This window comes from Oncorhynchus mykiss, unplaced genomic scaffold (genome assembly GCF_013265735.2).
Source record: "Oncorhynchus mykiss isolate Arlee unplaced genomic scaffold, USDA_OmykA_1.1 un_scaffold_119, whole genome shotgun sequence".
In the NCBI taxonomy this organism is placed as follows: Eukaryota; Metazoa; Chordata; class Actinopteri; order Salmoniformes; family Salmonidae; genus Oncorhynchus; species Oncorhynchus mykiss.
In genome coordinates, this window is record NW_023493660.1 from 97,748 (window position 1) to 119,247 (window position 21,500).

At 42.0% G+C, this 21,500-nt stretch overlaps 1 protein-coding gene and 5 non-coding genes across 6 annotated transcripts in view; all 6 read left to right on the forward strand.

Annotated features, from left to right (window-relative positions):
• Window positions 1-221: 221 nt before the first annotated feature.
• Window positions 222-294, forward strand: trnav-uac. The gene has a single exon. It is a non-coding gene; the product is annotated as a tRNA-Val (tRNA).
• A 718-nt stretch (window positions 295-1,012) lies between these two features.
• On the forward strand, window positions 1,013-1,085 carry trnav-uac. Its single transcript has one exon. It is a non-coding gene; the product is annotated as a tRNA-Val (tRNA).
• Window positions 1,086-1,440: 355 nt separating this feature from the next.
• On the forward strand, window positions 1,441-1,512 carry trnav-uac. The gene has a single exon. It is a non-coding gene; the product is annotated as a tRNA-Val (tRNA).
• A 718-nt stretch (window positions 1,513-2,230) lies between these two features.
• On the forward strand, window positions 2,231-2,303 carry trnav-uac. Its single transcript has one exon. It is a non-coding gene; the product is annotated as a tRNA-Val (tRNA).
• Window positions 2,304-3,043: 740 nt separating this feature from the next.
• trnav-uac lies at window positions 3,044-3,116 on the forward strand. The gene has a single exon. It is a non-coding gene; the product is annotated as a tRNA-Val (tRNA).
• A 3,630-nt stretch (window positions 3,117-6,746) lies between these two features.
• Window positions 6,747-21,500, forward strand: part of LOC110514391 (ectonucleoside triphosphate diphosphohydrolase 1) — a 69,742-nt gene continuing 54,988 nt past the window's right edge. Inside the window, exon 1 of the mRNA XM_036972048.1 lies at window positions 6,747-7,068. Coding sequence (XP_036827943.1) covers window positions 7,053-7,068 — 16 coding nt within the window. The 5' untranslated portion in view covers window positions 6,747-7,052. The remainder of the gene's footprint in view (window positions 7,069-21,500) is intronic.

A 21,500-nucleotide genomic window follows, 5' to 3' on the forward strand; every position in this document is an offset into this window, starting at 1 on the left:
AGCAGCAGTTTCTCTAGTTTAGTAGTTATCAAGATTGCTTTACACACGAATGGTCCCTGGTTCGAAGCCGGGCGGAAACAGTTCTCTTTCACAAATCCAGTAAGTAGTGTATTTGTTACAGAGAATAGTTGTTCTAATAAATGGCTTTTTTTGGAAATTCGAATACATGCAATGAATATCTGTAAAACTCGGGTTGCTCCTTGCTGATAATACTAGCAGCAGTTTCTGTAGTGTAGTGGTTATCACGTTCGCTTTACACGCGAAAGGTCTCTGGTTCGAAACCGGGCGGAAACAGTCCTCTTTGACACATGCAGTAAGTAACGTATTTATAAAAGAGATGAGTTGCTTTCATAAATACCATATTTTGGAAATTCAAATACATGCACTGACTATAAGAAAATTCAGTTTACTTCTTGCAGGTATCTCAAGCAGAAGTTTCTGTAGTGTAGCAGTTATCACGTGCGCTTAACATGCAAAAGGTCCCTGGTTTGAACCTCTGTGGAAACAGCACTCGTTGATACATTCAATAAGTACCATTGTTGAAACTGAAAAATACATTTTTCATTAATGCCTTCCTTTGGGAATCAAAAGATTCCATAGCCTAGTTGTTATCAAGTTCACTTAAGACGCAAAATGTATACTTTTCGATGCTGGGCGGAAACAGAGGTCTCTGACACATGTGAGAAGTACTGTATTTGTAACAGAGAATTTTCATAAATGCATTATGTTGGAATTTCGAATTCGTGCGATGAATATATGTACAATTTGGTTAACTCCACAGTAATAATTCTAGCAGCAGTTTCTCTAGTTTAGTAGTTATCAAGTTTGCTTAACACACGAATGGTCCCCGGTTTGAAGCCGGGCGGAAACAGTTCTCTTTGACAAATCCAGTAAGTAGTGTATTTGTTACAGAGAATAGTTGTTCTAATAAATGGCTTTTTTTGGAAATTCGAATACATGCAATGAATATCTGTAAAACTCGGGTTGCTCCTTGCTGATAATACTAGCAGCAGTTTCTGTAGTGTAGTGGTTATCACGTTCGCTTTACACGCGAAAGGTCCCTGGTTCGAAACCGGGCGGAAACAGTTCTCTTTGACAAATCCAATAAGTACTGTATTTGTAACAGAGAATAATTGTTCTAATAAATGCCGTGTTTTGGAAATTCGAATACATGCAATAAATATTTGTAAAATTTGGTTTACTCCTTGCTGATAACTAATGCAGCAGTTTCTGTAGTGTAGTTTTTATCACGTTCGTCTTACATGCGAAAGGTCTGTGGTTCAAAACCTGGCAGAAACAGTGCTCTTTGACACATGCAGTTAGTGCTGTATCAACAACAGAGAATATATATTCTCATGAATGGCTTTTTTTGGAAATTCGAATACATGCAATGAATATATGTAAAACTTGGGTTACTCCTTGCTGATAATACTAGCAGCAGTTTCTGTAGTGTAGTGGTTATCACGTTCGCTTTACACGCAAAAGTCCCTGGCTCGAAACCGGGCGGAAACAGTCCTCTTTGACACATGCAGTAAGTAACGTATTTATAAAAGAGATGAGTTGCTTTCATAAATACCATATTTTGGAAATTCAAATACATGCACTGACTATAAGAAAATTCAGTTTACTTCTTGCAGGTATCTCAAGCAGAAGTTTCTGTAGTGTAGCAGTTATCACGTGCGCTTAACATGCAAAAGGTCCCTGGTTTGAACCTCTGTGGAAACAGCACTCGTTGATACATTCAATAAGTACCATTGTTGAAACTGAAAAATACATTTTTCATTAATGCCTTCCTTTGGGAATCAAAAGATTCCATAGCCTAGTTGTTATCAAGTTCACTTAAGACGCAAAATGTATACTTTTCGATGCTGGGCGGAAACAGAGGTCTCTGACACATGTGAGAAGTACTGTATTTGTAACAGAGAATTTTCATAAATGCATTATGTTGGAATTTCGAATTCGTGCGATGAATATATGTACAATTTGGTTAACTCCACAGTAATAATTCTAGCAGCAGTTTCTCTAGTTTAGTAGTTATCAAGTTTGCTTAACACACGAATGGTCCCCGGTTTGAAGCCGGGCGGAAACAGTTCTCTTTGACAAATCCAGTAAGTAGTGTATTTGTTACAGAGAATAGTTGTTCTAATAAATGGCTTTTTTTGGAAATTCGAATACATGCAATGAATATCTGTAAAACTCGGGTTGCTCCTTGCTGATAATACTAGCAGCAGTTTCTGTAGTGTAGTGGTTATCACGTTCGCTTTACACGCGAAAGGTCCCTGGTTCGAAACCGGGCGGAAACAGTTCTCTTTGACAAATCCAATAAGTACTGTATTTGTAACAGAGAATAATTGTTCTAATAAATGCCGTGTTTTGGAAATTCGAATACATGCAATAAATATTTGTAAAATTTGGTTTACTCCTTGCTGATAACTAATGCAGCAGTTTCTGTAGTGTAGTTTTTATCACGTTCGTCTTACATGCGAAAGGTCTGTGGTTCAAAACCTGGCAGAAACAGTGCTCTTTGACCACTACACTACAGAAACTGCTGCTAGTATTATCAGCAAGGAGTAACGCGAGTTTTACAGATATTCATTAATGCCTTCCTTTGGGAATCAAAAGATTCCATAGCCTAGTGGTTATCAAGTTCACTTAAGAAGCAAAATGTATACTTTTCGATGCTGGGCGGAAACAGAGGTCTCTGACACATGTAAGAAGTACAGTATTTGTAACAGAGAATTTTCATAAATGCATTATGTTGGAATTTCGAATTCGTGCGATGAATATATGTACAATTTGGTTAACTCCACAGTAATAATTCTATCAGCAGTTTCTCTAGTTTAGTAGTTATCAAGATTGCTTTACACACGAATGGTCCCCGGTTCGAAGCCGGGCGGAAACAGTTCTCTATGACAAATCCAGTAAGTACTGTATTTGTAACAGAGAATAATTGTTCTAATAAATGCCGTATTTTGGAAATTCGAATACATGCAATGAATATCTGTAAAACTCGCGTTACTCCTTGCTGATAATACTAGCAGCAGTTTCTGTAGTGTAGTGGTTATCACGTTCGCTTTACACGCGAAAGGTCCCTGGTTCGAAACCGGGCGGAAACAGTTCTCTTTGACAAATGCAGTAAGTAACGTATTTATAAAAGAGATGAGTTGCTTTCATAAATACCTTATTTTGGAAATTCAAATACATGCTCTGACTATAAGAAAATTCAGTTTACTTCTTGCAGCTATTTCAAGCAGAAGTTTCTGTAATGTAGCTCTTAACACGTGCGCTTAACATGCAAAAGGTCCCCGGTTTGAACCTCTGTGGAAACAGCACTCGTTGATACATTCAATAAGTACCATTGTTGAAACTGAAAAATACATTTTTCATTAATGCCTTCTTTTGGGAATCAAAAGATTCCATAGCCTAGTGGTTATCAAGTTCACTTAAGAAGCAAAATGTATACTTTTCGATGCTGGGTGGAAACAGAGGTCTCTGACACATGTGAGAAGTATTGTATTTGTAACAGAGAATTTTCATAAATGCATTATGTTGGAATTTTGAATTTGTGCGATGAATATATGTAAAATTTGGTTTACTCCACGGTGATAATACTAGCAGCAGTTTCTGTAGTGTAGTGGTTATCAGGTGCGCTTAACATGCAAAAGGTCCCCGGTTTGAACCTCTGTGGAAACAGCACTCGTTGATACATTCAATAAGTACCATAGTTGTAACTGAAAATTAAATTTTTCATTAATGCCTTCTTTTGGGGGAGCAATTATTAGGAAATGGAAGGCATACAAGACCACTGATAATCTCTCTGGATTTGGGGCTCCACGCAAGATCTCACCCCGTGGGGTCAAAATGATCACAAGAACGGTGAATAAAAATCCCAGAACCACACGGGGGGACCTAGGGAATGACCTGCAGAGTGCTGGGACCAAAGTAATAAAGCCTACCATCAGTAACACACTACGCCGCCAGGGACTCACATCCTGCAGTGCCAGACGTGTCCCCCTGCTTAAGCCAGTACATGTCCAGGCCCATCTGAAGTTTGCTAGAGAGCATTTGGATGATCCAGAAGAAGATAGGGAAAATGTCATATGGTCAGATGAAACCAAAATATAACTTTTTGGTAAAAACTGAACTCGTCGTGTTTGGAGGACAAGGAATGCTGAGTTGCATCCAAAGAACACCATACCTACTGTGAAGCATGGGGGTGGAAACATCATGCTTTGGGGCTGTTTTTCTGCAAAGGGACCAGGACGACTGATCCGTGTAAAGGAAAGAATGAATGGGGCCATGTATTGTGAGATTTTGAGTGAAAACCTTCCATCAGCAAGGGCATTGAAGATAAAACGTGGCTGGGTCTTTCAGCATGACAATGATCCCAAACACACCGCCCGGGCAATGAAGGAGTGGCTTCGTAAAAAGCATTTCAAGGTCCTGGAGTGGCCTAGCCAGTCTCCAGATCTCAACACCATAGAAAATCTTTGGAGGGAGTTGAAAGTCCGTGTTTCCCAGCAACAGCCCCAAAACATCACTGCTCTAGAGGAGATCTGCATGGAGGAATGGGCCAAAATACCAGCAACAGTGTGTGAAAACCTTGTGAAGACTTACAAAGGGTATATAACAAAGTATTGAGATGAACTTTTGTTATTGACCAAATACTTATTTTCCACCATAATTTGCAAATATATTCATTAAAAATCCTACAATGTAATTTTCTGGATTTTTTTTTCTCATTTTGTCTGTCATAGTTGAAGTGTACCTATGATGAAAATTACAGGCCTCTCTCATTTTTAAGTGGGAGAACTTGCACAATTGGTGGCTGACTAAATACTTTTTACCCCAATGTAGTTAATCACAGTGGGTCCCCTCCTCTCCTGTAAAACTAGTTAATCACAGTGGGTCCACTCCTCTCCTGTAAAATGATTTTGTTTGAGGGAATAAACGTAATTATAATAAAGATTTGAATACAATTGAAAAAAATCCATCAACTGATTAAACTTTTTACGTCATTATTGTTTTAAGTACAGTGTACCAAATCCTGAGGGAATCAACTATAGTGTTTATTTTAACAGGGTAATCTGTGCTGTCATGTGATCCATGTTTTAACTACAGTGTAACAAGTATTATAAATAATCATATGTCCCTGGGTGGGATAACCATGTCTCAAAATGGAAGAAAAGGTCATCAAAATTGTGCTACAATACACCGCGTGTTAGTCTAAGGTGATAACCACTACACTACAGAAACTGCTGCTTGAAGCATCTACAAGGAGTAAACAGATTTTTATTGATATTCGTGGAGCTTTCTGTTTCAGCCCTGTTTCTAACTGTGGACATTTTGTTTCTGAGGCGAACACGATAGGCACCACACTGACAATGTTCTTTCCTCTCTGTATCTCTGTCTCTCTTTCCCTCTCATCTCCCCCACCCAGCCTCTCTGTCTCAATCTGTCTGCCTCTCTCTCACTCTGTCTCACTCTCTCTCACCATCTCTCTGTCTGTCTCCCTAACCCTTCCCCTTTTGGTATTAGTCAACCAGTCTGTGACTTTGAGGAACTAAAAAAGCAGATTAATCACTTTCAGACAATCAAAATGAAAAATTAGGAAACATTGAAGAAACACGAAAGGGAAAGGGTCAAAATATGATTATATATGTACACACACACACACATTTAGATGTACCCAGCCCTCCTTGAACCCAGAGAGAGAAACAGAGAGGAGGGTGTATTGAGGGGTGGTTGGGGGGGGGGGGGGAGAAAGAGGGGGAGGAGGGTAGAGAGAGGGGGGAGAAGAGAGAAGGGGAGGAGGGTAGAGAGAGGGGGGAGTGTTGAGGGGAGGTTAGAGTGGAAGAAGAGACGAGAGAGGGGGAGGAGGGAAGAGAGGGGGAGGAAGGAAGAAATAGGGGGAGGAGGGTAGAGAAGAGGGGAGGAGGGGAGGAGGGTAGAGGGAGGAGGAGGGAAGAGAGGGGAGGAGGGTAGAGAGAGGGAGTAGAGGAGGAGAGAAGAGAGAGGGGGAGTAGAGAAGAGAGAGGGGAAGAGAGAAGAGAGAGGGGAGAGTGTTGAGAGGTTGGAGTGGGAGGAGAGAAGAGAAAGGGGAGAGAAGAGAGAGGAGGATGAGGGAAGAGAAAGGGGGGATTGTTGAGGTGAGGTTGGAGTGGGAGGAGAGAAGAGAAGTGAGATGTGAGGAGAAAAGAGAGAGGGTTAAGATTAGGGTTGGGGTTGAGGTGAGGAGAGAGGGGAGGAGAGAAGAGAGAGGAGGAAGTGTTGAGAGGTTGGAGTGGGAGGAGTGGGAGGAGAGAAAAGAGAGGGGGGGAGAGTATAGAGAGGGGAGGAGGGTAGAGAGAGGAGGGAAGAGAGGGGGAGGAGGGTAAAGAGAGGGGGAGTTGGGAAGAGAGTAGGAGGGAAGAGAGAGGGGGAGGGGGGAGAAGAGAGAGGAGGGATTGTTGAGAGGTTGGAGTAGGAGGAGATAAAAGAGAGGAGGAGGAGGGTAGAGAGAGGAAGAGGAGGGAAGAGGGAGGAGAGAAAAGAGAGGGGGAGGAGGGTAGAGAGAGGGGGAGGAGGGTAGAGAGAGAGGGGAGGAGGGAAGAGAGGGGGGAGGGGAGGAGAGAAAAGAGAGGAGGAGGGTAGAGAGAGGGGGAGTTGGGAAGAGAGGAGTAGGAGGGAAGAGAAAGGGGGAGGGTAGAGGGAGGAGGGAAAAGAAAGGGGGAGGAGGAGGGTAGACAGAGGGGGAGGAGAGAAGAGAGAGGGGGAGTTGGGAAGAGAGAGGGGGAGGAGGGTAGAGAGAGGAGGCTGGCAGCTTGTTCTAATAAAGAGCCTGTTGATAGATAGAGGTGCAGGGTAAGGGTGGAGGAGAGAGCAGTGTGTATGAAAGAGAACGAGGTAGAGAAGGAGGGGAGAGAAAGAGAGGAGAAGAGAGAGAGGAGAGAGGAAAGGAAGGAAGAAAGAGAGCAAAGAGAGCCGTTTGTGTGTTAGAGAGAAGAGGGGAGAGAGAGGGAGGGGGAGAGAGAATAGAAAGACTGTTATATCACTGCTAAGCGATACAGACCATGGCTGAACAGAGAGGTAGGATTACAGCTCTGCCTGACACACACACACACACACCACTTCCTTTGGTGTGACATTACCGTGACAACGTTACAATTGATGCAGTAAAGGTCAATGGAACGCAGGACACTGTTCTAAATAGTGCCTGAATGTTCTAAATGGTCCCTGAATGTTCTAAATACTGTCTGAATATTCTAAAGAGTGTCGCAATGTTCTAAATAGTGTCTGAATGTTCTAAATAGTGTCTGAATGTTCTAAATAGTGTCTGAATGTTCTAAATAGTGTCTGAATGTTCTAAAGAGTGTCTGAATGTTCTAAATAGTGTCTGAATGTTCTAAATCGTGTCTGAATGTTCTAAATAGTGTCTGAATATTCTAAATAGTGTCTGAATGTTCTAAATAGTGTCTGAATGTTCTAAATAGTGTCTGAATATTCTAAATAGTGTCTGAATGTTCTAAATAGTGTCTGAATATTCTAAATAGTGTCTGAGTGTTCTACAGCAGGTGCCTGCAGGTTCTAATGAATGTAGAGTTAGGTTTAGTGTCTGGTTTTGTGTTAGGGTTAGGTGTTAGTTTTAAGGGGCTTCAGAGATTTGAGGATCGTTTTAGGTTAGTATGTGTGGTATGATGTCTGTCCTCCAAGCTCCCATAATGCTTTGCTTTCTCAAAGAGGAAGCCAACTTCCTGTTGTTGAGTCATGTCAGTCAGTATCCTGTTTTAACAGGAAGTGACTAGATGAGAGACCCTCTGTGAGGGTTGAGGTTGGTTTCTTTAGATTCAGGATTCTTGTAAGGGTGTTCAGTCTCAGAGAACAGTGGAAGGGTTAGACGACGGTGGACTTTGATGTATTAGTAGTTATTATGGATACATTTATTATGCCAAAGCAGCAGCTACTCTTCCTGGGGTCCAGCAAAATAAGGCAGTTTATACAGTTTTAAAAACATTACAATACATTCACAGATTTCACAACACACTGTGTGCCCTCAGGCCCCTACTCCACCACTACCACATATCTACAGTACTAAATCCATGTGTTGGTATAGTGAAAATGATATTGTGTGTGTGTGTGTGTGTGTGTGTGTGTGTGTGTGTGTGTGTGTGTGTGTGTGTGTGTATGCATGTGTCTGTGCCAATGTTTGTGTTGCTCCACAGTCCCCGCAGTTCCATAAGGTGTTTTTTAATCTGTTTTAAAAAATATATATAATTCTACTGCTGCATCAGTTACCTGATGTGGAATAGAGTTCCATGTAGTCATGTCTCTATGTAGTACTGTGGAATAGAGTTCCATGTAGTCATGTCTCTATGTAGTACTGTGGAATAGAGTTCCATGTAGTCATGGCTCTGTGGAATAGAGTTCCATGTAGTCATGGCTCTGTGGAATAGAGTTCCATGTAGTCATGGCTCTGTGGAATAGAGTTCCATGTAGTCATGGCTCTGTGGAATAGAGTTCCATGTAGTCATGGCTCTGTGGAATAGAGTTCCATGTAGTCATGGCTCTGTGGAATAGAGTTCCATGTAGTCATGGCTCTGTGGAATAGAGTTCCATGTAGTCATGGCTCTGTGGAATAGAGTTCCATGTAGTCATGGCTCTGTGGAATAGAGTTCCATGTAGTCATGGCTCTGTGGAATAGAGTTCCATGTAGTCATGGCTCTGTGGAATAGAGTTCCATGTAGTCATGGCTCTGTGGAATAGAGTTCCATGTAGTCATGGCTCTGTGGAATAGAGTTCCATGTAGTCATGGCTCTGTGGAATAGAGTTCCATGTAGTCATGGCTCTGTGGGATAGAGTTCCATGTAGTCATGGCTCTATGTAGTACTGTGGAATAGAGTTCCATGTAGTCATGGCTCTGTGGAATAGAGTTCCATGTAGTCATGGCTCTATGTAGTACTGTGGAATAGAGTTCAATGTAGTCATGGCTCTGTGTAGTAGTGTGCTGCTCCCATAGTCTGTTCTGGACTTGGGGACTGTGAAGAGACCTCTTGTGGCATGTATTGTGGGGTATGCATGGGTGTCTGAGCTGTGTGCCAGTAGTTTAGACAGACAGCTCGGTGCATTCAACATGTCAATACCTCTCATCAATAAAAGTAGTGATGAAGTCAATCTCTCCTCCACTTTCAGCCAGGAGAGATTGACATGCATCTTATTAATATTCGCTCTCTTGTGTACACCCAAGGGCCAGCCGTGCTGCCCTGTTGTGAGCCAATTGCAATTTTCCTAAGTCCTTTTTTGTGGCACCTGACCACACGACTGAACAGTAGTCAAGGTGCGACAAAACTAGGGCCTGTAGGACCTACCTTGTTGATAGTACTGTTAAGAAGGCAGAGTAGCACTTTATTATAGTCAGACTTCTCCCCATCTTAGCTACTACTGCATCAATCAGTCATTTGTGTACAGTAAGTGCTGTGCTTGTTGAATGACTATCCCTATAAATCAAATCGAATCAAATGTTATTAGTCACATTCGCAGAATACAACAGGTATAACAGGTAACAGGAATACAACAGGACTTTACAGTGAAATGCTTATTTACGAGCCCCGAACCAAGAATGCAGTTAAAAAAAATATGGATAAGAATAAGAAATAAAAGTACAAGTAATTAAAGAGCAGCAATAAAATAACAATTGTGAGATACACAGGGGTACCGTTACAGAGTCAGTTTGCACCGGATAGTTGAGGAAATATGGACTGAAAACTACTTTAATAACTCTGCCTACAAGTTGTCAGACCCCGGTGGCATGTTGACTTTTGTAAATAAAAGAGAGCAGTCCACTCTAGGAGCTCAGATGCAAAAATGTAATACCAACGTTTCGACATCCAAGCTGTCTTCATCAGGGTATAATCACAAACACTGCGGGATGACTCGTTTATATAGTGTCAAAAGACACAGGTCTCTGTAATCATGGCCAGGAGTGGCCTAATATTATTGGTCAATAATCAAATATTAAAATGTCATACAAAGAACAGCATACAAACAACAAATGGATAGCATATGATCATAGATTAATTTGACTGCACAAGTTTACAAACAATTACAATGGCAAAGTTACAATAATCACAAGAATGGCTTCAGATCAAAGTCTACGTTGAGACCGAAGGGCGCAAGGATCTGTTGACTTTTGTGCCTTGTTGCAAACAGGAAGCATGTTTTGGAATATTTTTTATTCTGTACAGGCTTTCTATTTTCACTCTGTCATTTAGGTTAGTATTGTTAATGTTGTTCATCCATCCTCAGTTTTCTCCTATCACAGCCATTAAACTCTGTAACTGTTTTAAAGTCCCTGAGTGGTTTCCTTCCTCTGGAAGTTGATATAAATGTTTCTATAATGTGAAAGGGTTAGGGGACAGTAGAAGTTGATATCAATATGTTTCTATAATGTGAAAGGGTTAGGGGACAGTTATAGTTGATATAATATGTTTCTATATTGTGAAAGGGTTAGGGGACAGTAGAAGTTGATATCAATATGTTTCTATAATGTGAAAGGGTTAGGGGACAGTAGAAGTTGATATCAATATGTTTCTATATTGTGAAAGGGTTAGGGGACAGTAGAAGTTGATATCAATATGTTTCTATAATGTGAAAGGGTTAGGGGACAGTTATAGTTGATATAAATGTTTCTATAATGTGAAAGGGTTAGGGGACAGTTATAGTTGATATCAATATGTTTCTATAATGTGAAAGGGTTAGGGGACAGTTATAGTTGATATAAATGTTTCTATAATGTGAAAGGGTTAGGGGACAGTTATAGTTGATATAATATGTTTCTATAATGTGAAAGGGTTAGAGGACAGTTATAGTTGATATAATATGTTTCTATAATGTGAAAGGGTTAGGGGACAGTTATAGTTGATATCAACATGTTTCTATAATGTGAAAGGGTTAGGGGACAGTTATAGTTGATATAATATGTTTCTATAATGTGAAAGGGTTAGGGGACAGTCATAGTTGATATCAACATGTTTCTATAATGTGAAAGGGTTAGAGGACAGTCATAGTTGATATCAACATGTTTTTATAATGTGAAAGGGTTAGGGGACAGTTATAGTTGATATAATATGTTTCTATAATGTGAAAGGGTTAGGGGACAGTCATAGTTGATAACAATATGTTTCTATAATGTGAAAGGGTTAGGGGACAGTCATAGTTGATATAATATGTTTCTATAATGTGAAAGGGTTAGAGGACAGTCATAGTTGATATCAACATGTTTCTATAATGTGAAAGGGTTAGGGGACAGTCATAGTTGATAACAATGTGTTTCTATAATGTGAAAGGGTTAGGGGACAGTCATAGTTGATATAATATGTTTCTATAATGTGAAAGGGCTAGGGGACAGTCATAGTTGATATCAATATGTTTCTATATTGTGAAAGGGTTAGAGGACAGTAGAAGTTGAAATCAACATGTTTCTATAATGTGAAAGGGTTAGGGGACAGTTATAGTTGATATCAATATGTTTCTAAATTGTGAAAGGGCTAGGGGACAGATCAAATCAAATGTATTTATATAGCCCTTCCTACATCAGCCGATGTCACAAAGTACTGTACAGAAACCCAGCCTAAAACCCCAAACAGCAAGAAATGCAGGTGTAGAAGCACGGTGGCTAGGAAAACTCCCTAGAAAGGCCAAAACCTAGGAAGAAACCTAGAAAGGAACCAGGCTATGAGGGGTGGCCAGTCCTCTTCTGGCTGTGCCGGGTGGAGATTATAACAGAACATGGCCAAGATGTTCAAATGTTCATAAATGACCAGCATGGTCAAATAATAATAATTACAGTAGTTGTCAAGGGTGCAACAAGTCAGCACCTCAGGAGTAAATGTCAGTTGGCTTTTCATAGCCGATCATTAAGAGTTTCTCTACCGCCGCTGCTGTCTCCAGAGAGTTGAAAACAGCAGGTCTGGGACAGGTAGCACATCCGGTGAACAGGTCAGGGTTCCATAGCCGCAGGCAGAACAGTTGAAACTGGAGCAGCAGCACGGCCAGGTGGACTGGGGACAGCAAGGAGTCATCATGCCAGGTTGTCCTGAGGCATGGTCGTGGGCTCAGGTCCTCCGAGAGAGAGAAAGAGAGAAATGGAGAATTAGAGAGAGCATACTTGAATTTACACAGGACACCGGATAAGACAGGAGAAGTACTCCAGATATAACAGACTGACCCTAGTCCCCGACACATAAACTAATGCAGCATAAATACTGGCGCTGAGACAGGAGGGGTCAGGAGACACTGTGGCCCCATCTGATGATTCCCCCGCACAGGGCCAAACAGGCAGGATATAACCCCACCCACTTTGCCAAAGCACAGCCCCCACACCACTAGAGGGATATCTTCAACCACCAACTCACCATCCTGAGACAAGGCCGAGTATAGCCCACAAAGATCTCCACCACGGCACAACCCAAGGGGAGGGGGGGTGACAATCCAGACAGGAAGATCACGTCAGTGACTCAACCCACTCAAGCGACGCATTCCTCCTAGGGACGGCATGTAGCACCAGTAAGCCAGTGACTCAGCCCCTGTAATAGGGTTAGAGGCAGAGAATCCCAGTGGAAAGAGGGGAACCGGCCAGGCAGAGACAGCAAGGGCGGTTCCTTGCTCCAGAGCCTTTCCGTTCACCTTCACACTCCTGGGCCAGACTACACTCAATCATATGACCCACTGAAGAGATGAGTCTTCAGTAAAGACTTAAAGGTTGAGACTGAGTCTGCTTCTCTCACATGGGTAGGCAGACCATTCCATAAAAATGGAGCTCTATAGGAGAAAGCCCTGCCTCCAGCTGTTTGCTTAGAAATTCTAGGGACAATTAGGAGGCCTGCTTCTTGTGACAATAGCGTACGTGTAGGTATGTACGGCAGGACCAAATCAGAAAGATAGGTAGGAGCAAGCCCATGTAATGCTTTGTAGGTTAGCAGTAAAACCTTGAAATCAGCCCTTGCCTTAACAGGAAGCCAGTGTAGAAATTTCAGATTGTTCTTATTTTCTTCAATTAAGTTGGAAAAATGGGATGATCGAGCAGCAGTGAGGACTCTTCGATACTGCATGGTACTGTCTTTCCAAGCTAGTCGGAAAACTTCCAGTTTGGTGTGACGCCATTTCCGTTCCAATTTTCTGGAAGCTTGCTTCTGAGCTCGGGTATTTTCTGTATACCAGGGAGCTCGTTTCTTATGACATTCTTATGTTTTTAGTGGTGCAACTGCATTTAGGGTATTACACAAGGTTAAATTGAGTTCCTCAGTTAGGTGGGTAACCGATAATTGTACTCTGATGTCCTTGGATAGTTGTAGGGAGTCTGGAAAGGCATCTAGGAATCTTTGGGTTGTCCGAGAATTTATAGCACATCTTTTGATGATCCTTGGTTTGGGTCTGAGCAGATTATTTGTTGCGATTGCAAAGGTGATAAAATGGTGGTCCGATAGTCCAGGATTATGAGGAAAAACATTAAGATCCACAACATTTATTCCATGGGACAAAACTAGGTCCAGAGCATGGCTGTGACAGGGAGTAGGTCCAGAGACATGATGGACAAAACCCACTGATGGCTCTGAAAGCCTTTTGGAGTGGGTCTGTGGACTTTTTCATGTGAATACTAAAATCACCGAAAATTAGAATATTATCTGCTATGACTACAAGGACCGATAGGAATTCAGGGAACTCAGTGAGGAACGCTGTATATGGCCCAGGAGGCCTGTCAACAGTAGCTATAAAAAGTGATTGAGTAGGCTGCATAGATTTCATGACTAGAAGTTCAAAAAACGAAAACGTCTGTTTTTTTTTGTAAATTGAAATTTGCTATCGTAAATATTAGCAACACCTCCACCTTTGCGGGATGAATGTGGTCACTAGTGTAACCAGGAGGTGAGGCCTCATTTAACACAGTAAATTCATCAGGCTTAAGCCATATTTCAGTAAGGCCAATCACATCAAGATTATGATCAGTGATTAGTTCATTGACTATAACTGCCTTTGATAGCTGAGCTGACTACACTGACTGTGCTAGTGGCAGACTCCACTAAGCTGGCAGGCTGGCTAACAGCCTGCTGCCTGGCCTGCATTCTATTTCATTTCAGTTATAGTTGATATGAATATGTTTCTATAATGTGAAAGGGTTAGGGGACAGTTATAGTTGATATCAATATGTTTATATATTGTGAAAGGGTTAGAGGACAGTTATAGTTGATATCAATATGTTTCTATAATGTGAAAGGGTTAGGGGACAGTTATAGTTGATATCAATATGTTTCTATAATGTGAAAGGGTTAGGGGACAGTTATAGTTGATATCAATATGTTTCTATATTGTGAAAGGGTTAGGGGACAGTTATAGTTGATATCAATATGTTTCTATAATGTGAAAGGGTTAGAGGACAGTTATAGTTGATATCAATATGTTTATATATTGTGAAAGGGTTAGAGGACAGTTATAGTTGATATCAATATGTTTATATATTGTGAAAGGCTTAAAGGACAGTAGAAGTTGATATATAGTTGAAGTCGGACGTTTACATACACCTTAACCAAATACATTTAAACTTTTTACAATTCCTGACATTTAATATACAAAGAGATATACATGGATACAAATTCCCTGTCTTAAGTATGTTAAATTCACTTAGTGTCAACAGAATGTTGTTGTCTGTCAGAATGTCTGTTACTGTCGCACCCACTCCCCTTCTCCGGCAATCAACGTTGCCTATTTATTAACCACCGGCACTGGCTATCATTACACACACCTGTTAATCATTACACATCTGGCCCCCATCATTACACACACCTGGTCCCCATCATTACACACATCTGGTCCCCATCATTATACACACCTGGTCCCCATCATTACACACATCTGGTCCCCATCATTACACACACCTGGTCTCCATCATTACACACACCTGGTCCTCATCATTACACACACCTGGTCCCCATCATTACACACACATGGTCCCATCATTACACACAGCTGGACTTCATCATCACATTGATTACCTTCCCTTTATTTAGTCCTCAGTAGCCTCAGTCATCAGGCAGTGTTGTTGTTTTTTCATTCACGTTCTGTATGCTTCTCAAGTTCCGTTTAACTGCATTCTTCATTATTAAACGGACCTTCTGCACCTGCTTCTTGACACCTGGCCTATATGTAACAGTCTACGATCTACACAAAATACTATGGAATGTCAAAGTGGAAGAAAAATTCTAACATTTGTAAAATAAATATGTCTTGATTAGATAAATATGTCTTGATTAGATAAATATTAGATAATATTCCCCTGGGACAATACATGTTAGAATCACCTTTGGCAGCGATTACAGCTGTGAGTCTTTGGGGGTAAGTCTCTAAGAGCTTTCCACACCTGCATTGTGCAACATTTGCCCATACTTTTTTCTAAATTCTTTAAGCTCTGTCAAATTGGTTGTTGGTCATTGCTAGGAAACCATTTTCAGGTGTCGCCATACATTTTTAAGCAGATTTAATTCATCACTGTAACCAGGCCACTCAGGAACATTCACTGTCTTCTTGATAAGCAACTCCAGTGTAGATTTGGCCTTTTGTTTTAGGTTATTGTCCTGCTGAAAGGTGAATTCATCTCCCAGTGTCTAGTGGAAAGCAGACTGAACAAGGTTTTCCTCTAGGATTGTTCCTGTGTTTAGCTCCATTCCATTTATTTTTTATCCTGAAAAACTCCCCAGGCCAGAACGATTAAAGGCATACCAATAACATGATGCAGCCACCACTATACTTGATAATATGTAGAGCGGTACTCTGTGATGTGTTGTATTGGATTTGCCCTTTGTATTCAGGACAAAAGGTTAATTGCTTTGCCATATTTTTTTGCAGAATTACTTTAGTGCCTTTTTGCAAACATGATGCATGTTTTGGAATATTTATATTCTGTACAGGCTTCCTTATTTTCACTCTGTCAATTAGGTTACTATTGTACTATAAGTGGTCAAATCAAATTAGATTTTTCATATACGCCAAATACAACAGCTGTAGACCTTACAGTGAAATGCTTACCTGCAAGCCTTTAACCAACAATGCAGTTAAGAAACATAAGTGTTAAGTGTTACTAAAATCAACTGACGTCAAAAAAAAAGAAAAATAACTAATAATTGAAGAGAAAAAATAAAAACAGTAGCGAAACAATATACAGGGGGTAACGGTACAGAATCTATGTGCGGGGACACAGGTTAGTCGAGGTAATTGAGGTAATATGGACATGTAGGTAGAGGTATAGTGACTATGCATAGATAATAAACAGAGAGTAGCAGCAGCGTAAAAAGGGGGTCAATGCAAATAGTCCGGGTAGCCATTTGATTAGCTGTTCAGGCTTGGGGGGGTAGAAGCTGGTAAGAAGCCTTTTGGACCTAGACTTGGTGCTCCGGTACAGCTTACTGTGCAGTAGCAGAGAGAACAGTCTATGACTAGGGTGTCTGGACTCTTTGGCAATTTTTAGGCCCTTCCTCTGACACCACCTGGTATATAGCTCCTGGATGACAGGAAGCTTGGCCCCCGTGATGTACATGGCCGTACGCACTACCCTATGTAGTGTCTTGCGGTCGGAGGCCGAGCAGTTGCCATACAAGGCAGTGATGCAACGTTGGTGCAGATGTAGAATCTTGAGGATCAGAGTACCCATGCCAAATCTTTTCAGTCTCCTGAGGGGGAATAGGCATTGTCGTGCCCTCTTCACGACTGTCTTGGTGTGTTTGGACCATTCTAGTTTGTTGTTGATGTGGACACCAAGGAACTTGAAGCTCTCAACCGGATCCACTACAGCTCCGTCGATGAGAATGGGGGCGTGCTCTGTCCTCCTTTTTCTATAGTCCACAATCTCCTTTGTCTGGATCACATTGAGGAAGAGGTTGTTATCCTGGTACCACACTGCCAGGTCTCTGACCTTTACCCTATAGGCTGTCTCATCATTGTCGGTGATCAGGCCTACCACTGATGTATCGTCAGCAAACTTAATGATGGTGTTGGAGTTGTGCTTGGCCATGCAGTCATGAGTGAACAGGTAGTACAGGAGGGGACTGAGCACGCACCCCCATCTGTTTATTAACTTGGCTTTCGAAGACTTTGGATAGGCAAGGCAGGATGGATATAGGTCTGTAACAGTTTGGGTCTAGAGTGTCACCCCCTTTGAAGAGGGGGATGACCGCGGCAGCTTTCCAATTAGGGATCTCGGACGATACGAAAGAGAGGTTGAACAGGCTGGTAATAGGGGTTGCAACAATGGCGGCGGATAGAAAGAGAGGGTCCAGATTGTCTAGCCCAGCTGATTTGTATGGGTCCAGGTTTTGCAGCTCTTTCAGAACATCTGCGGGGGGGGGGGGGGGGGGGGGGGGGGGCAGGAGCCAGGAGGAAGGCATGGCCAGCCGTAGAGAAATGCTTATTGAAATTTTTGATTATCGTGGATTAATCGTGGTGACCGTGTTACCTAGCCTCAGTGCAATGGGCAGCTGGGAGGAGGTACTCTTGTTCACCTCTTTCAGGGGCATTAGCCACTATAGCCACTCGGTAGCAGCGGTGATCCGGTGCCAAGGTCCAGAGCTTACGGCAAGGATCCGGTGGAGTAGTGGATTCTAGCCGAGTTTGAGTGGAGTCCGGGTGAACTACTGAGTATGCCTGGGAGGTGGGCCTCAGGGATAGCTTCGGTACTGGGTCACTCGGTGGCAGCTAGCTAGCTGTGAAGATCAGGAGTATATTCAGGGGGTACCAGTACAGAGTCAATGTGGAGGCTATATACAAGGGGGTACCAGTACAGAGTCAATGTGGAGACTATATACAGGGGGTACCGGTACAGAGTCAATGTGGAGGTTATATACAGGGGGGTACCGATACAGAGTCCATGTGGAGGCTGTATACAGGTGGTACCGGAATAGAGTCAATGTGGAGGCTATATACAGGGGGGTACCAGTACAGAGTCAATGTGGAGGCTATTTACAAGGGGGTACCAGTACAGAGTCAATGTGGAGGCTATATACAGGGGGGTACCAGTACAGAGTCAATGTGGAGGCTATATACAGGGGGTACCGGTACAGAACCAATGTGGAGGCTATATACAGGTGGTACCGGTACAGAGTCAATGTGGAGGCTATATACAGGTGGTACCGGTACAGAGTCAATGTGGAGACTATATACAGGGGGTACAGGTACAGAACCAATGTGGAGGCTGTATACAGGAGGTACCAGTACAGAGTCCATGTGGAGACTATATACAGGTGGTACAGGTACAGAACCAATGTGGAGGCTATATACAGGGGGTACCGGTACAGAACCAATGTGGAGGCTGTATACAGGTGGTACCAGCAGTAGTGACTGAGTGTATTGATACACCATCCACAGTGTATTTAATTACCCCCAAGGCATGCTAACCTCTCACCATTAAAATAACAGTGGAGCTTATCATTTTATATATGATCCCCAAGACATGCTAACCTCTCACCATTACAATAACAGTGGAGGTTAGCATTTTATATATGATCCCCAAGACATGCTAACCTCTCACCATTACATTACAATAACAGGGGAGGTTAGCATTTTATATCAAAACCCCAAGACATCCTGACCATCTCCCTATTATCATACCAGGGAAGGTTAGCATTTTATATTATACCCCCAAGACATGCTAAACTCTCACCATTACAATAACAGGGGAGCTTAGCATTTTATATCATACACCTAAAATATGCTAACCTCTCACCATTACAATAACAGGGGAGGTTAGCATTTTATATCATACACCGGTACAGAGTCAATGTGGAGGCTATATACAAGGGGGTACCAGTACAGAGTCAATGTGGAGGCTATATACAGGGGGGTACCGGTACAGAGTCAATGTGGAGGCTATATACAGGGGTTACCGGTACAGAACCAATGTGGAGGCTATATACAGGTGGTACCGGTACAGAGTCAATGTGGAGGCTATAGACAGGGGATACCAGTACAGAGTCAATGTGGAGGCTGTATACAGGTCTACCAGCAGTAGTGACTGAGTGTATTGATACACCATCCACATGAATAATTAACTGTTTACTACTTGAATACATCTTTAACTGAATTTGGGGGACTGTGTACAAAAATATTTACAAACGGTTCACCCGACATGGTTGAAAATAGCCTCAAATTAAAGCTAATAGTCTGCTGTTTTACCTCATATTCATTGTATCATTTCAATTCCAAACGACTTGTCACTGTCCCTATCTTCAACCTAAAACTACCACCTTCCATAATTTACTTAGCTAGCTAACTAGCTAGGTGGTTTACGTTTTGCTGTAGCAACGATGGCATAGGAATTAGGAAAGCAACATTCACCTCCACAAAACTGCTGTTCACATTGATATCCATACTGAATGAAGCAGTTAAGGGACCTCATGGGCATTTTTTGTAACATAATTTAAGGGGGAAATGAACCTTAAAATGTTTGGTGCAACTGTCTTAACGTGAAGGTAACTTTAACGGAAAATATAAGGGAGAAATGTGTGTGTGTGTGTGTCTGTTTGTGTGTGTGCCTTGTCTGTGTGTGTGTGGATGTGTGTGTGTGTGTGTGGTGCCTTCGCAAGTCTGTGTGTGAGCAGGAACGGGCAGGAAGACAGGCTTACCCACATGGGATCTAAGGCTGACAGAACTACTGCAGGAAGGGAGGCTAGAACCGTGTAAGAGAATGGAACACTAAGATATTGTAAGTGTGTGTGCATGTGTGTGTGTGTGTGTGTGTCTACATGTGTGTAGCCAGTGTTTCTTATTATCAGTAGTCCCCTCACACTCTCTCTCACACACACACACACACACACACACACACACACACACACACACACACACACACACGCACAGGGAATTCCAATCGGTAACAACAATGATTTCTCAAACTGCCTGACCAATCACACTCCAACATAAACAACTATCGAATGGAGTCCCAACTTCCTCTTCCTCAAACACAAACACACATGTTGCCTAGAGCCAGACATGGCTCCTCCTAATTAGCCCCTTTCAGGGTTTAACACACAGACACACACACACTTCAGCTGTGTTTCCATGCCGACAGCCTGCACTGCCCGGGCTTGGAGAGGAAATGCCAATCTCTGTCTCAGTGCCTGTTCCTCTCAGCGCCTGTTCCTCTGAAGACACACAGGGCTGCAACTCTGTACTTTTTAGATCATATCACATAGTTAACTGTTACCCCCCCCCCCCCTCTCTCTCTCTTTCTCTCGCTCTCCCTCTCTCCCTTTTTCTCTCTCTCTCTCCCTCTTTCTCCCTCTCTCTCCCTTTCTCCCTCTCTCCTTCTTTCCCCATCCCTCTCTCCTTCTCTCCCCATCCCTCTCTCTATTCCTCTTTCTCTATCCTCTCTCATTCTGCTTATGTTCTGGGCATACTGCTAAATTGCTTATACTGATAGTGAGGATTCGTTCCAGGCACGATCAATCAGTCACTTGCATGAACCCAGTTGAGATGGTTATTAGAAAAAGACAAACACAAAATGTTCCTTCACATGCCCTCTTCTTATCACTCTGTGGTAATTGTAATTACATTTTAAGGTAAGCATTAGATTATAGCTTCTATTAAAAGGAGATTATCCTATTAAAGTAAGAGAAATCAACACAGAAAAGCAGACACTTCATCCATTCAAACTAGAGGTCGACCGATTAGGATTTTTCAACACCGATACCGATACCGGGAACAAAAAAGCCAATACTGATTAAAAATGTGTTATAATGACAATTACTACAATACTGAATTAACACTTATTTTAACTTAATATAATACATCAATAAAATCAATTTAGCCTCAAATAAATAATGAAACATGTTCAATTTGGTTTAAATAATGCAAAAACAAAGTGTTGGAGAAGAAAGTCATATGTGCCATGTAAAAATATGTGCCATGTAAAAATGTGTGCCATGTAAAAATGTGTGCCATGTAAAAAGCTAATGTTTCAGCTCCTTGATCAGAACATGAGAACATATGAAAGTTGGTGGTTCCTTTTAACATGAGACTTCAATATTCCAAGGTAAGAGGTTTTAGGTTGTAGTTAATATAGTATTTATAGGACTATTTATCTCTATACCATTTGTATTTCATATACCTTTGACTATTGGATGTTCGTATATGCACTATAGTATTGCCAGTGTAACTGTATAGCTTCCGTCCCCCTCTTCGCCCCTACCTGGGCTCGAACCAGCAACACATCGACAACAGCCACACTTGAAGCAACGTTACCCATCACTCCACAAAAGCCGCGGCCCTTGCAGCGCAAGGGGAATAACTACTCCAAATCTTAAAGTGAGTGATGTTTGAAACAGTATTAGCGCACACCCAGCTAACTAGCTAGTCATTTCACATTGGTTACAGCCATTAGGCTGATAGGCTTGAAGTCATAAACAGCGCTGTGCTTGCAAAGAGCTGCTGGCAAAACGCACTAAAGTGCTGTTTGAATGAATGATTACGGGCCTGCTGCTGCTCAG